The sequence below is a fragment of the Erinaceus europaeus genome, chromosome 1 (genome assembly GCF_950295315.1).
Source record: "Erinaceus europaeus chromosome 1, mEriEur2.1, whole genome shotgun sequence".
Classification (NCBI taxonomy): Eukaryota; Metazoa; Chordata; class Mammalia; order Eulipotyphla; family Erinaceidae; genus Erinaceus; species Erinaceus europaeus.
In genome coordinates, this window is record NC_080162.1 from 10,863,273 (window position 1) to 10,879,265 (window position 15,993).

Consider the following 15,993-nt stretch of genomic DNA (forward strand, 5'->3'; position numbering starts at 1 on the left):
ATTCTAAAAGATAGAATGCCAGGAAATGTTAGTTTAAAGTGGATTTCCGCCCACACTTACCTTCCAGTTTGTTTAAAGAATTGTTCTTCAAATTCTCTCAAGGCTTTTCGAAGCCTTTTCTTGTCAGCCCTAGTTTCTCGGAGATGGTCTAGAAGCACTGGCCTGCGTTGGGTAAAGGGCATATTTGTTTTGTGATTGAGCTCTAGAATAACTCAAAGTTTATCATGAGCAGATTCACGTGTTGACCCAAACCATGCTTATGATACAGAACTGTTCTGCCTAAGAGTCACTTGAAAATCCACGTGGCATGTGAGGACTCTAATTGACCCTACAGAGCAGGGGTGGAAAATGTCCAGCCCAAGAAATCATTTGGTTGGGCCCTGCCAAGCAAAGTACAGGTGGGCCTTGAAATTCAGTATATCCAGGAGCTTTATTTGATTTCATAGCAGCACTAAATGTTAATCTTTTAATTTTGATAATCCTGTGTGGTCCCTGAATGATGTTATAAATATCCAAATGACCCTTGGCAGGGAAAAGGTTCCTCACCCCTGCTATATAGGAACACCAGAGGAAGTTACTTGATGAAAATAATGTCACAGGAAAGAACCAACCAGAGGCAAGCAGACAGTCCCTTGTGCAAAGTGGTGACTATAAATCATTAACCTCCCAGTAAAGTGGAAAATGAAGAATCTAGACATTTTTATTTCCAAAAAAAAAGTGATGCGAATGCAGCCCCTATGTTTGGGTGAAGGGGAAACAAACATCTTGAAAGAATATTTGATAATATTAAGTGATATGCTGAATTTAAGAGACACGAAAGGAAGCAGTTTTAAAGAAAAGCCTTCCTTTTAATCTAGCGTCTAGGGAGAGTGACACCCGACACACGCACGCACGCACGCACACACGCACACAACACGTTCCACTAAAACTTTTGTCATTTCATTCTAAGAAAAAGAAGATAGCTAAAGTAAAGGAAATGGCAAAAGAAGTGGTAACCACAATGTCTCTTAGATATTACAGAAAACTGGTGATTTCCAGAAGAAAGGAAGGGGCAGGGCACAAGAACTTAAGAGGTGAGAGTAGTAAACTACTTACATGTGTCTAAATGTGAAGGATAGCCCTACTTTTATAGATCAATATTAAGTGAAAAACTCCCACTACTTTCAAAAAAGTTACATCTGAAAAAGCACAACTGCTTTAGAGCAGCCAATGGGAGGGAGGGAGGGAGGGAGACGGAAGAAAGGAAAGCTGCTGTCAGGTTTCAAAACAGGTAGCTCTTCTGTCATTTGAAATGGACGTATCAACCAATTGTACAAGCACATTAAATTTCAATTCACAACTTAACCTTCTTCTTATATTTATGTGGATTCCACTTATATTTGGACACAGATCCTAGCCATAGTAAAGAAAATCTTATTATCTGGCCTATGATATATATATAATTTCCAAAGAATTGGTATGTCAGCTGCTGAATGATGGTTATGATTATACTAAGGAAAGTGATTTATCCAGAGTCTAAGGGATTAGCAGCCTGGAGGAATCATCATATCTAACTATGTTAGATTAAAATAAAGGTCTTGCCAACTATTGATTCATACAAAATCCTAATTCCTTTGGTTCAACATGTTCAAAGTCCAGCTCTGTTTCAGCATTGCCAAGAATTAAACCCTGCTCAAAATATGTGCTACTAGATAGCAAACTTACCACAGACATTTGGAATACTATTGGAACCTTGATTTTTCATGGTTTTTCGACACACTATTCTAGTTAAGAGAAAAACCAAAGTATGTTTTCAAAACTACACTTTGGTAGATAGCAATGTTAGATTCCAGTAGCTTTTCTGCACAGCACATGCACATATAAGGTATCACTGATGAGGAATTAAAGGGACATCCTTAAAGAGTCATACTTACATAGTGGCCTCATGTAAATTAGACATAGAGAGGGCTGGTTGTTTGATTTCTTTTTTTTCATTGGGTAGCAGGACTCTAAGAGACTCATTTTCAGCACAGATGAGGTCACCAATAGGAAGGTGAGATGTCTGATCTGACAAAGAAGGTTGCTGGCTTCCTCTTGGACAATCTTCATCAGAGTCCTCTTCTTCCTGATTTTCCCAGTCAAAGTTAAAGTCACAAAAATGCTAAATGCCTCAGGAGGAAGCAGAATCATTTAAATGACATAGTCCATTAAAACAGTGGATAATCTGTGTGCCCACTGAGAACCAAAAAGGACACCCCCAAAAGAAAGTCCTCCTTAGCTGCTAAAAGGCTTTGGTAGATATTAATGAGCGGAGACACCCCTGTTGGGATAAGATGTTTGCCAAGTTCATCTCCATTTGCTAGATCAAAGAAGGTACAGACATTGCAGACATTGTCCATTCTGAGCTATGCTACTTAGTAGTTTCTTCCTTTCACCTAGAATACTTGGCTCCAAGCTTTAGAACAGTTTATACAGGCTGAGATGGGAGATAGCCAGCTTTTGTCACCCAGAAATAGACTGACTCGGGACCTGGTGTGGGCCACTCGGAAGGAATAACACTAAGAAAAGAGTTCTATGAAGCCCAAAACAAAATAAAATTACTCTTCACCTGTTCTGGTAGTTCTGATCATGACTAATCATTTTTGCAAAGATATCTTAGAACCATATTCCACTTCAAAAACTTCTTCCTCAGTGGAAAATTCCAAAGCTTATGAACCTAGGAGAGTCTTTAAATAGTGTAACATAAACAAAATATACTTAAAGTCTATTATTTGCTGATACTTATTATTTTTATCTTGGTAGTCTGAGTAACTTTTTTAATACTGATGGAGTAGAATTTCTGGAGCTATTCTACTTCTGTATTCCCCCAAATCATACGCTATTAAAAGGAATCTAATTCAGTGAAAGTACTGAGTAAAATTGACTATTGATAGTCACATGATACTGATACCAAAGAAAAATGGTTAACTATTACCTCAAGCATACTGTCCCATATATTTTATTAAAGCATAAAAATTAATAAAGTAGAAAGGCATTATTATATGTTATTTTAGTCTAATTTGATAATGCCAAATCATTAAAATCAAACTGGCTTCAAAATTAAATTTCTATGTATTTATGTTTAACAATGTTTCTCACTATCAGCTACTTTTAACTATAAAGAATTGAGGTTGAAGAAGACCACAGTTCTTTCCAAACTATTCCTTTAGCAGAATGTACTGTCAGGAAGGCTAGGCGCCTTTGTAATTCTCACAATAGCACTTCCCTAACTAAACAGCAATAGAAAGAAGAAATTTCTAGTCAAGGCAAACATTCAGACTTACAATTGTTGGAATGAGGGAAGGGGTTGACAAGATTTGCTTAATAATTCTGCATCGGTCATAAAGAGGCTTTATGAGGTTCTTGTCTTGCTTTGTTATCTGAAAAACAAGGAATTAATTATTGTTCCTTTCTCAAGCAGGAATAAAGCATACCAATACTTTCAGCAGGTAAAATCAGAAGTGGCTGGCCATTTCAAAGTAAGGGATTGTAATGTTCTAGTAGAACATTAGTTAGAAAAAAGAAAATCCATTGTACTGTATAAACAATATACATACTTTTCTTCTATTAAATCTTAAAGGTTAGGTTCAAGTTTAGAAATTTTTTTAAAATTTTTGTTGAGGGGAATGATTTATAGTCAACAGTAAAATACAGTAGTTTTTACATGTGTAACATTTCCCGGTTTTCTGCATAACACTCTAACCCCCACTTACGTCCTGCTCTCCTATCATGTTCCAGGACCTGAACCCCTTCCCCCAGAGTCTTTTACTTTGGTGCAATACACCAAATCCAGTCCAACTTCTGCTTTGTGTTTTCCCTTCTGATTAGAAATGTTTTTTAATCTGGCTGAAGGAATCCCACCACAATGTGTAAATGGATAAGTAATCTATCCTTTGATTACTTGTTTTACAAAAAGTGACCCAGCAGTAGGGTTGCATGCCTTTTCTCACAGTGTCCAATCCCCCCTCTTTCTTACTACGAATCAATTAACCCAAGCTTATATGCAAAAAGAATCTAGCTTTTCTTTATAGTTTTTATATAAATCTCGCAGGCTACATTCAAACCCTCTTTTACATACAGTAGAAATATTATTTCTCTGTGTAGGAACCTTTTAAGTATTGAGTAAACAATGAAAGAATCTTTGTATTCTGTAGACCAATCATTCTGAATTTCCCTAGTCATAACATCCCATACTGTGTTTTAGAGCATGTTATTGGGTAAAAAGAGGAAATATCAATCTAAGTTCAGAAAACATGGAAGTAATTTTGGTTTATTCTCCCACTGGGACTTAAGTTTCTTAGAAGTTGCTTCAGAAAATGATGCATGTTACAATGATTGGCATCTGCTGATTTATTTTTTTTGTGGATTTTATTTTTTGGTATACTCTGGATTCCTAAAAAAGAAAAAAAAAAAAGTAAATCAGTTCAATAATGACCAATAGGAAAGTGATCAAAAAGCAAATCTGAATGATGAACACCATTGTGGAAAATTATCTTCCACAAATGGTATGTGAAAGTCTGCACACATACAGAATTTTTCTCTTTAATTTTTAAAATTTTATTTATTTATTTATTTATTTATTTATTTATTGGAGAGAGACAGCCAGAAAATCAAGAGGAAGGGGGATGATAGAGGGAAAGAGACAGACAGACACCTGCAGCCCTGCTTCACCACTCGCAAAACTCTCCCCTTGCAGCTGGGGACCAAGAGCTTGGACCTGGGTTCTTGTAACATGTGCACCCATCCCCCATTTAAAATGTCTGTATTCATCTTCTACTCTGATGATTCAGTGATCAAACACTTAGGGTCATTACCAGAAACAAGGTCCAGTGGCCTAAAGAGCAAGTCTTTGTTGAAACTCGAAATTCTGTAACTGCTTTCTCGAGATACTTGAATAGAAAGACAGGATGCAAGGAAGGAAGGAAGGAAGGAAGGAAGGAAAGAAAGAAAGAGAAGAAAGGAAGGAAAGAAATGAAGGAAGGAAGGGAGAGAAAGAAAGAAAGACAGAGAAAGTAAATAGAAAGGCTATGTTCCAACACCTATCTTCTACTCACAAACCTATGGAGAGAAACTTTGGGAACTTTCTCATCTCACTTCAGTGAGTCTGGAGGTAGACTGATTGATAAGAACACTAAATCTATAAAGGAAACATCATTGAAACTTTGCTATTTTCATTCACTTTCTGCTGAGTACTAGTTTTCTTCTCTAAATTCAGTGGCTGTCTCTGAAATGCATCCATGCTCCTGAGTTTTGGTGGCTGCAATATGTTACATACGTTTATGTTCATGTTTTGTAATATGAACAGAGGACATAAGGGCCATGTTGAGTAATCTGACAGGACTGTGCAGAGCAGGAATGTGTCATCAGAAAATAAAGATAAATAAGGATTGATTCAAACCATTCTTTCCTTCTCCTCCATTGATATGGCATTAGAAGGAGCGATAGCTGAGAGTGAGCAAGGAAATACTGCACTGAGCATAATTCAGTAGCATTTACTGGCCACTGCCACTTGACAACTTTGTTATAAAAAAAAAGGTCTCTCGGGCCCGGTGGTGGCACGCCTGGTTAAGCGCACATATTACAGTGCACAAGGACCCAGGTTCGAGTCCCTAGTCCCCACCTGCAGGGGGAAAGCTTCACAAGTGGTGAAGCAGTGCTGCAGGTGTCTCTCTGTCTCTCTCTCATCATCTCCTTCCCTCTCAATTTCTGGCTGTCCTTATCCAATAAATATATAAAAACAATAAAAAAATTTAAAAAATAAGGTCTCTCTAGAAAAGGAAAAATACCTTCATAGTGAAATTTAATATTTAATGCAGTGCTGGCAGTAAAACAAGAAATCCAAATGTAAATTATCTGTCAGTTTGAGTTTACAGATACAGCAGTTGATGAGTTCTTTTCAAATGCTAATGTCTCATCAAGGAGCCAAGAATAGCACTTGTCTTTTGGGTTTTTTGTTGTTGTTCTTTAATTTATACATGACCTTTTGATTCTGCTGTGGCTTCTAGACATCTCTTTAGCTCCCACCTGATAGCTGGCGAGCCACTTGAGGTCTACATGCCTTACCACATGCCTGCTGGAGAGAGGCTTTCTGAAGGACCTAGTTTAATCTTTTGAGAGGTACTAAGTTGATTTTTGAAGCGACTTCTGACACTTAACAGTTGGAAAAATATTAGGTTAGAATATAATTGTTGCTTATACATAGATAGCATCTAAAAACACTCAGATGTTTCTCACATCTTCAGACCCTCCTGCACATTGTACTTATGGGACTAAAATGCCTCCTTGGTAGGGGGCCATATTGATATCTCAGTTTGCCCAAATCTGAGTCATTTCATCAGCAGTGGAATCATAAGTACTAATACCAGGAAAGTGTATGGAAACTGGATGGTCACTCTTTTCCTCAGTATTTCAAAGTTAACATGTCTGAAAGAGATCTCTGGAGTTCTGTTTTGGTTACCACCTGTTTCTCCAATGTTCTCCCATTGCAGTAAAGGAACCCGTCACTGTCTTGAATTCTTTCCATCAGCCCTTCCTATTCAGTCACTCAGCCCTTTTGATTCTATATTCAAAATGTACTTTGAATATGAATAGTCCTACCTCTCTCCAGCCCCAAGGCTTCCAAAGCACTCATTTCACCTTTCCCTTTCCACTTCTTTCCCCCATGACTTGACTACCGACATGAGTCACAAAGACCATCAAGTTGTCTTCTATCATCCATCTCACTTTCCTGCTTACAACTATTTGTCAGCTTCAAAACACTAAGGTCTAAGTGATCCTGTGTGATGGCTCCCAGTCTGTCTTCCCAACCACATCTCCTGCCCTCCTGTGCTTCATTCCATAGATCTAACGATTGTAAATACAGATGAGTTTCTTTCCTTCAAAGCTGTCATACTTGCAGGCCCGTTGGTCTAAAATAACCATCTTGTGGCTGGCTTGGCTTCACTAAATGTCACCCGATTGCTGACATTATTCCTAATTACCAAATATAAAGTAGAAATCATGCCCAGTATTTTCAATTGTATCACCTCTTCCTTTGCATACCAGTTAGCAACATCACTAAAAGCTCTTACTTATTATATGGTTTGTGTTGGCTAAAACTCCCAGGAGAAGGTGAGTTCCTTGAAGGCAGTAAGTCCCTGTGACTTCTCAATCTTCGAATATTCAACAGACTTGGTAGTTTATATACAAGTAGACACTCAAATCATTTTGTAAATGAATGCCCACCAGTCACCAGACACTTCCTGTTATTGTCAAAATAATTACATAAATAGCTTATGTCTGTGTGCTGTAGATGTCAGAGTTGAATAATTAATCCACTTGTCACGTGTTGTTAGAAAGTGCTTCATTCAAGTGCTTATTTCTGTACTAAGTTACTAAACTGGGCTCATTCCCCTCTGTATTTAACTGAGTAGACCATTTTGGATTTAGGTATTCACCAAGATACACTTGTAGAAGATAGCTATTAAACAAGCAAACAAAAATGGGAAAAGATCACCATAGGAGTGGCTATCTATTTATCCATTAAGTCTGACTAACAAAGTTTAGAAGTTTTTTTTTGGGAGAGAGGAGAAAGATTGTCTGAGTGAATAAAAACATGTTCATTCACTACAACATGTACAGATATTTGAAACCCTTGGAGTTTTTCATAAAGGTGGCCAAAAGTCCATTTTTACTTGTTGAACATAAGTCCCAGATTAAGGGGACAAGACCAGTGGCTATGATACGCCTTTTGGTATTTATTTCATTGTCTTCTTCAAAAAATAAAAATAAAAATGCTTTAGTTCTGTACTCACATATCCAAATGCCTAGTTGATAAGTCTATCTGAACTTCTCACAGATATTTCAAAATTAACTCTAGGGACCAGTCGGAGACTCACCTGGTTGAGTGCTTACATTGCAGTGCACAAGGAACAGGGTTCAAGCCCTTGGTCCCCACCTGCAGGGGGAAAGCTTCACAAGTAGTGAAGCAGGGCTGCAGATGTCTCTCTGTCTCTCTATCTCCCCCTCCTCACGATTTCTGGCTGTCTATCTAATAATAATAATCATATAATTAACTCTACAGTCTTAGTATAAAGATAGCCTGCCCCTCTGTCTTTAACATATGACAGTTTACTCACTATTAAGATTTCATTTATGTTTTGTACTATTGTTGTCAGCATCACGGTGTCCCTGCTAAGGGCTGAATTTTTCAGACAGAGCAAACAGAGACATAGAGAAGGAACGTTACCAAAACACCAAGACTTCTTCCAAAGAAGTCGGTGCCGGACTCAAATCTGGCTCATGCACATGACCAAGCAGGCACACTATCAAGGTGAGCTATTTTTCCAGCCCTTATTTTAAGAAAGCATATGTTAAGGTGAAAATTATAACCCTATACCCAGATACACTTGATAATTTATCAGGCGAAATTTGATATGCCATACCCCAGTACCTATGCCGTTTATTTCCCATCAACAAATAGCCGTAAAACACTCCAGAATAACAACATTTTGTGGAATTATCTGACATCAACAACAATCACTAAAAACTCATCAAACAGAAACTTCAGAGCCAGTCTCGAGAACTTGCTGACGTGGTATCAGTTTAACTCTGATGAATTGGTCAAAGCCGTGAGCTATTTCACTGACAGTGCGTGAAATGTCGGGGTCTTTGAAGAAGGTATGTTAAGGTACCTTAGAATCATCCTGGGAGGGAAGCTGCTCTCTCTTCTCCTGTAGGTAAGTCAACATAGCATCTGGAGTCTCCTCTCCAGAGGAGCTTGGCTCAGGGCCCACAGCTTCTGGCTTCCCATTACCTCTGGGGGCTGCGAGTTGGAGTTGGTCACTGGACAGATTTCGAGGTGTGCCTTTGGGAGCACTCCCTTGTTCTTCTGACAGCTTCAGCCTCAGCTCTAAGAAAAAGCAGTGGTTTACAGAAAGGACTCATGGGCCCAAGTGTAGGGGGTTTTTAAGATTTATCTTCTCTGATAGCAAGCCAATAAAAATGAAAGGTGCTGCTACTGATTTGTCAGGCGGAAAAGGCAGCCTTTATAACATCATAAACAACAAATCCAATGCAAAAGTAGAGGACTCCAGGGCAGAGGTCTTAAGAAGATGGAGGATAATGTGTGGAAGTAACTCAGAGGTTTAAATTCCAGAGGAGGCAGGGCCTGCACCAGGACCCGGGTTCAAGCACCTGGTCCCCTACCTACAGGGGAGAGGCTTTACAGGTGCTGATAAAAGACACCTTACAGGTGTCTTTCTGCATCTTTCTATCCCCTTTCCCTCTCAACATTTTTCTGTCCTACCCAAAAGAAAATTAAAAAAAAGTGCACCAAGTTTCAACAAGGACCCTGGGGCAAAAAACTTAAAGGCCATTAAAAGGAACCTGATGCTGTTGACTGGCTACGGAAGAAGGGCAAATGGAAGAAGAAGAAGGGGGGGGGAGGGAGAGGGGAAGGAGAAGAAGAGAAATCAGTTGAGAGAACACATTTGGGAGGAAGAGCAGTGGAACCTGAGAGGGTCAAGTTTCCACCTCTTTTGCCCACCATAGCAACTGGAGATTCCACACTAGGAGATTCTGAAAGTTCCGCGCACATTCAGAAATGTACTGGCTTCAAGAAGGCAGGAGAGAGGCCAATGCCAGTTTCAGCTTGACAGATTTCACCATTTTGCCTGCTGCTAACTAATAAAATTGAGGGGTAACTGCGGCTGCAACAACCTACACCATTAAACATTTAAAAGCCACCTGGGACTTATCAAGGAATTTCATTTCAGAATATGCTAGGGAACTGACCACTTGAATAAGGTCATTTATATTGACTTCTTGATTATCTAGCTCATTTCCTTTGATTTTTTTTTTAAGACTCATGTGTAGTGATTAAATACTGAATATTTTACAAACCTGTCACATAAATACAGCTTAGTACTGCTGAATTAACATTCCTTTCCAGTTCCTTAGTCATCATGATTCTAAAAATTTGGAAAATCTCTTCGGTCTAAGTTAATCAAGAATTTAGAGATAGAAGAAAATAAAATTTTATTGCTAAACCACCATTAGTCCTTTACAGTGTATTTTCAAGTTAATATTCACACCATTGGCTTTAGAGAGAGAGAAAACACTGGCAGAGAACTGAGTTTTATACTGAGCTCACCACCTTTCAGCTACATAACCTTTCTCTTTATCTCTACATAAACACCCTCATCTGCATAATGGAACATGTGGAATGTGGACTGTGCAGGTCTTCTCTGTTTCTAGTGTTTAGGGAATTCATCAACCCAGTGGAGTTAATGATTCACCTGTGCAAATGTCCCTGGCAATGAAGTGACTCATTCAACTTGGGTGTCAAGAGTTCTTCAGTCTCTTTGTAAGATTTATGATGTGAAGCAAAATGATCAAGGAGACCTACAGCCCGTTGTTTCAAGATGGGTCAACCATCTAGGCAAGGAGTAAGGTTAAAAGGTGCAGGGCTAGAACAGAGTAAAAATTGACGGACAACACATCATCACTAGTTTAAATGTTTCTTTTCTCTGGAGAGGATCGGTGCCTGGCATTTACCTTTAAGCTGTTTACGTCCTTTGGCCAAATCATTCATCCACTTCAGGACTTCGGGGTTAGAAGTCTTGTCCCCGTGTGAAGGCTACCGATGGAAAGAAAAAAAAAAGATGCAGAAGAGAAGGAGGGAACGAGGGAAAGAACAAAGGAAAATAAACATTTTAAACAATGAATTCACAAAGGTGTAATGAAAGGGGTTGGGTGGTCACGCACTGGGTTCAGTGTACATTGTACAAAGCCTAAGGACCCACACAAGGATACTGGTTTGCTTCACAAGCAGTGAAGTAGGTCTTGCGGTGTCTGTCTGTCTCTAGCCCTCTCTATTTCCCCCTCCACTCTCAATTTCCTTCTGTCCTATGCAATAAAATAAGAAAAAAGGCCTGAATTCAGGAACAGCAGATTCCAGCATTGAGCCCCATAGCAATATCATGGAGGCAGAAAAAAAAAAAAAAAAACAAAGAAAAAGGGAAGAAAAAAAGGAAAGAAGGAAGGAAGAGAGGAAGGAAGGGAGGGAGGGAGGGAGGGAGGGAGGAAGGAAGGAAGGAAGGAAGGAAGGGAGGGGAAGAAGGAAAAGAGAAGAGTAAAGTAACTGAAGCAGTTATTAAGACGGGGGAGAGATTCAAACACAAACAAGCATCCCAGCCATGGCATTGCTGCTAAACATGCCTGAGCAGCCAGTATTTTTCACATAGTCTTTTTTTTTTTTTTACCAAAGCACTTATCAGCTCTGGTGGTGGGGGTATTAAACCTAGGAAGTTGGAGCCTCAGGCATGAACGTTTCTTTATAATCACCATTATGCTATCTACCCCCACCCAGGAGGTAAATACATATTTTAATCTTAGAAGGATCTGATTTTGTAAACATGCTTCATTCACTTTGATTTTTGGTGGAGGAATATGTTACTCAATTTGAAAAAAAAAAAAAGAAAGAAAAGAAAATGATCCTGTGTGACAGGTGCAATTCTCCAGGGAATTCAGAATGTTCACTTGTAAAACAAGGACAAAGTTACGTCCCTTTGGAGTGAACTAAAATATATTTTAAAGTGAAGATGAAAATTAAGGTCAAAGGAAAATGACAGCTTTGTTAGTTTTCCCAAAGGAGCTCAGACAGGATGCAATGATTTCTACAAAGGGAGCCCTGTTTTCAGGATCATGGACACGGCCGAGGCCGTTCCTCCAGAACAGCTTAGCCTGGTCCTGCTGACTGTCTGCTAGAGTGACCGTGCTACTTCCCTGACAAACAGTTCAGGACTTTGGCTTTGGAAAGCAACCTGGTTAGAGGCCCGTCACGTGACGGCTTACATTCGATTTCTCAGGATTGTCACTGAAAACACATCTTTTCTCTTTTTTTCCCCTGAAACACAACTATTATCTATTTCATCACCGGGTATATGCCATGCAATTAAAATCATATTTTGAAATACTGCAAAATAGAAAACAAACAAAAACCAAAAACAATAACTACAACAAAAAACCTAAAACACTAAGTCAATGACCACCAAAGAAATGGCCAAACAAACTCTTTTACAAGTAACATTTATGAGAGATCTCACTGAATATTTAGCAATTTATTTAAAATTCTAAAAGGGGGCCAGGCAGTGGCACATCCGGTTAATGACATTAAGCGCAAGGATCCGACCAAGGATCTGGGTTCAAGCCCTCGCTCGCCACATGCTAGGAGGAACCTTCACGAGCAGGGATCCAGGTCTGCAGGTGTCTCTTTCTCTCCCTTTCCCTCTCCTTCTGTCTGTCTCTTCTTCCTCTCTCAATTTTTCTGTCCTGTCAAAAATAATTTTTTTATAAGACAGAAAGAAATCAAGAGAGGAGGGGAAGACAGACACCTGCAGATGTGCTTCACCGCCTGTGAAGCGACTCCTGCAGGTGGGGAAGTAGGGGCTCAAACCAGAATACTTGTGCCAGTCCTTGGTGCCATGTGCACTTAACCCACTGTGTGACCACCTGACTCCCTTCAAAAACAAATTTTCTTTAATTTATTTTCCCTTTTGTTGTACTTCTTGGTTTTTATTGTTGTTGTAGCTATTATTATTGATGTGGTCATTATTAGATAGGACAGAGTGATAAGGAGAGAGGAGAGGAAGACAGAGATGGGGAGAGAAAGACACCTGCAGACCTGCTTCACCGCCTGTGAAGCGACTCCCCTGCAGCTCGAACCGGGATCCTTACGCTGGTCCTTGTGCTTTGTGCCACCTACCCTTAACACACAGTGCTACCACCCAACTCCCTAAAAGCAAAATTTAAAGGAGCGGTGAATTTGTAGTGTCTACATCAAGCCCCAGTGATAGCCCTGGAGGAGAAATAAATAAGTCTAAAATAATTTTCTGAAATGAGTTATTTTTTAGTTTTCCTATTCTTGAAAGTTATTTATTTCAAAAGAGGTTAAATCAAGCTCACAAGTATAACAGTCCTCAAATAATATGCATATGCAAAGCTCTTCTATACAAACTATGGATCTTCAAGTAAGCATGCACTCAGAGATTAAGCTGAAGGTTTTATGCAATACAGTTAGTTATATAGGTGCCTGTGTCACAAAGCTGAGGATATTCCTGGACCAAAATTGAAGACTGCCAAAGGCTTTTCAAAGGCACTTTATAAGATTTCTGCATTAGAAATATGTATATCTGAGTTGTTTTCAAGCTAAATCAATTATTTGTTGTGTGATCCTGGGAAATCCATTCCCCTCTTAATACCTCAGCTTCTTCAGTAATCAAATACTAATTTTAAAAAAAGTCTGGAAGGCAGGCCAAATAGCTCGCATGGGAGGGAGGCTCCCTACTTTGCCATGGTATACGACCCGGGTTCGAGTATGGCACTGACCATACTACTGAGGGAAGCTTGGGTGATGTGATGTCTTTCCCTCTCTCCCTGTCTTTCTATCTGACAAAGTCATCTAGGACTGGTGAAGGTCAAATGACCCTCCCCCCCCAAAAAAAAAAAGTTAGACTGGCTAATACTTTCTGTTTGAAACATTAATTTCCTTTAGAGTGAACATTCAGCTTTACTATTCTTTGCTAGGTATGGTGTGCTAGTCTAGTGATCGTTAAGTGTAGGGGATAGAAATGCTTCTGAACAGTAACATGAAGTAGTTACACTCCACAGAGAGGGGGATGAAACTGTACACACGCATCAGACTAGCAAGGAAGCCCACCCAGCAGGAGCTTGGATTCAAAAATTAGCAGTGGGTGCTATTAATTCCACAGCCAGGCTGCCAGGAAGAAACACTTTACACACAGCAGCCAGTTAAGTTCATTGACATGACAACACTCCAAGCACAGCCTGGCTCCCTGGAGCAGAGCCGTCTATAAACCCTCCTTTCTCTGTTGTTCTCCAAGTGCCTCCATCTGCCTGTCTGAGTGTTGTGGGTAAGTATGTGGGTAAATGTATGCTTTGGTTTTAGTGCTTTTCTAGACAAAATCAGAAAAAAAATCTAAAAGAAATTCTCTTCCCAAATAGGCAACAGCTAATGAGCTGTTACACTTAAGAGAAATAATCCAGGATCTGTGGCTCAGGCAGGAACAATATTTAAAGGATAATTCATTGTTGGTATGCTTCTAATTCGGCTTCTAAAACCCCTTCTGTTTCATTGGTTTAATCCCCCCTGCTTAACACTGTATTCTATTTACATAACCACTGTTAACTAAGCACCGCCCTGCCTGCAGGGCATTGGTTCACGATGTCTTTTTGCTCCGCCCCTTCTCCTCGTACACCTTGATTTCCACCAGTCTTTTTTCGCTCCACCCTCTCTACGTCACATCCTGTTTCCACCCTACTTGGTGAGTATATATAAGGACAGGATTGTGATTAGAGATGGCTTAGATTGTGCTGCGTTCCACATGAATAAAGAGATACTGCTTCCCAGCTCAGCCATGGGTCTCTGGTCGTCTGTCTCCCATCTGCGAAGCTAGCCCGGCAATTAATATCTACAATTTTCATTTTTCTAGCAAGATCTCTATCTGCCATACAATATCCTGTTCAGATATCACCCATATTTTGAAAAAAAAAATAGTTCTGTAGGGAATTGTGAGGATACGGTAGAGCTTAGCAGGCCCCCCTCCCCCATTGAAAGATGGGTACCCGAGGGGTATGACCAATCCTATCAGTCTCTCTCTACTAAGAGGTCGAGCAAGGAAGGAGATGGCCTCCAGGATCTGCCCTACCTATCAACATCCTGCCTCACAATAGCCCACTCCCTTATTATCTACAGAATCCTTGTTTTGCCTGAAAGTCCCCTCCCTACTTCCCCACCTATTCCATTCCTTTGATCATATCTGATCTATCTTCTCTCTGCCCTCAGGACCCCGCTGTGGCTGCTGGTTACTGATAACCTTGCTTCCTCGTTCCTTTAACTGATTAAACCTCTTGCACAACAATTACTGGAAAAGTCCTGACCCTCCCTAGACCCTTTGTCTCCGTACCATACATGGTATACACATGTCACTTCCTCTTGCGACCACCCCTTATAGACCCTGCTTTGCTGTTCAATAAACGGATTGTTCATGAAGCATTTCCCTAGTGATCTCTTGTTGCGTCTCTGGCTACGAATACTGTGAAAGACCCAGTTGGCTCTCTCCTACTGCCCTGGAACATTCTTCTGGGCCCCCACATCTGAGACACAACAGAGCAGGTAAGCCAGGAGTTTGTGCCCGGGAAGAGGCCTCTCCATGAGAAGTCCGGCAAAGTTCATAATACTTAGTGTCAGTTATTTCCTCTGTGCCAAACGCTGTAGAAAGCATTATATTTGCACTCCCTTACTTAATATTCACAAGCTGTACATTTCACTGCTAATAGGAGCACCATCTTGCAGGTGCGTAAACTGACACTCAGGTAAGATAATATGTCTAAAGACACAAAGTTCCTAAGTCACTAGGCCCGATTCAAATCCAGATCAGTCTGATGCAAGAAGTTTCCAGGAAAGAAGTGTTAACACAGGTCTTAGGAATGGAGCCTCTATGTCCCTACAATTTCTACTGTGAGACTCTCTCAGAACCAGTTACTACACTAGCAGCAAAAGTCAGCCCCACTCAGGACATCTGAAGCATTCATTAATATGGATATATGAATTTTTAAAGCTTTTTTAAAAAAATTATTTTTATTTACTGCATAGAAATAGTAAGAAATCAATAGGGGAGGGGGAGATAGAAAGGAAGAGAGACAGACATATGCAGCTCTGTTTCTCCACCCCTGCAGGTGGGGGACCAGGGGGTTTGAACTTGCACTGCCCCATTGCAAAATGTACTCATATCAGCAGGCAGCACACCAGGCCTGAGCTAAGTGAGCACAATTGCCTCAGGGTTTCTGGGTCTGTTTTCCTGGACTTCATAGTTCTGATCTGTAAAATAACAGTCTACATGTTATTTTAATAGTCTACATGTCATGTGTGCTTTCTTGTTCTATAAAAAAATATATATATATGACTTTTAAGGG

At 40.0% G+C, this 15,993-nt stretch overlaps 1 protein-coding gene across 3 annotated transcripts in view; it reads right to left on the bottom strand.

The window, feature by feature from the left end:
* FAM13C (family with sequence similarity 13 member C) overlaps window positions 1-15,993 on the bottom strand; it is a 161,017-nt gene that overhangs the window by 6,207 nt on the left and 138,817 nt on the right. For all 3 annotated transcript variants that reach the window (XM_016185685.2, XM_007517389.3, XM_060190209.1), the window contains 5 exons: window positions 10,555-10,636; window positions 8,691-8,908; window positions 3,303-3,398; window positions 1,914-2,104; window positions 61-162 (listed from right to left, as the gene is read on the bottom strand). In XM_016185685.2, the coding sequence (XP_016041171.2) occupies window positions 61-162; window positions 1,914-2,104; window positions 3,303-3,398; window positions 8,691-8,908; window positions 10,555-10,636 (689 nt within the window). The remainder of the gene's footprint in view (window positions 1-60; window positions 163-1,913; window positions 2,105-3,302; window positions 3,399-8,690; window positions 8,909-10,554; window positions 10,637-15,993) is intronic.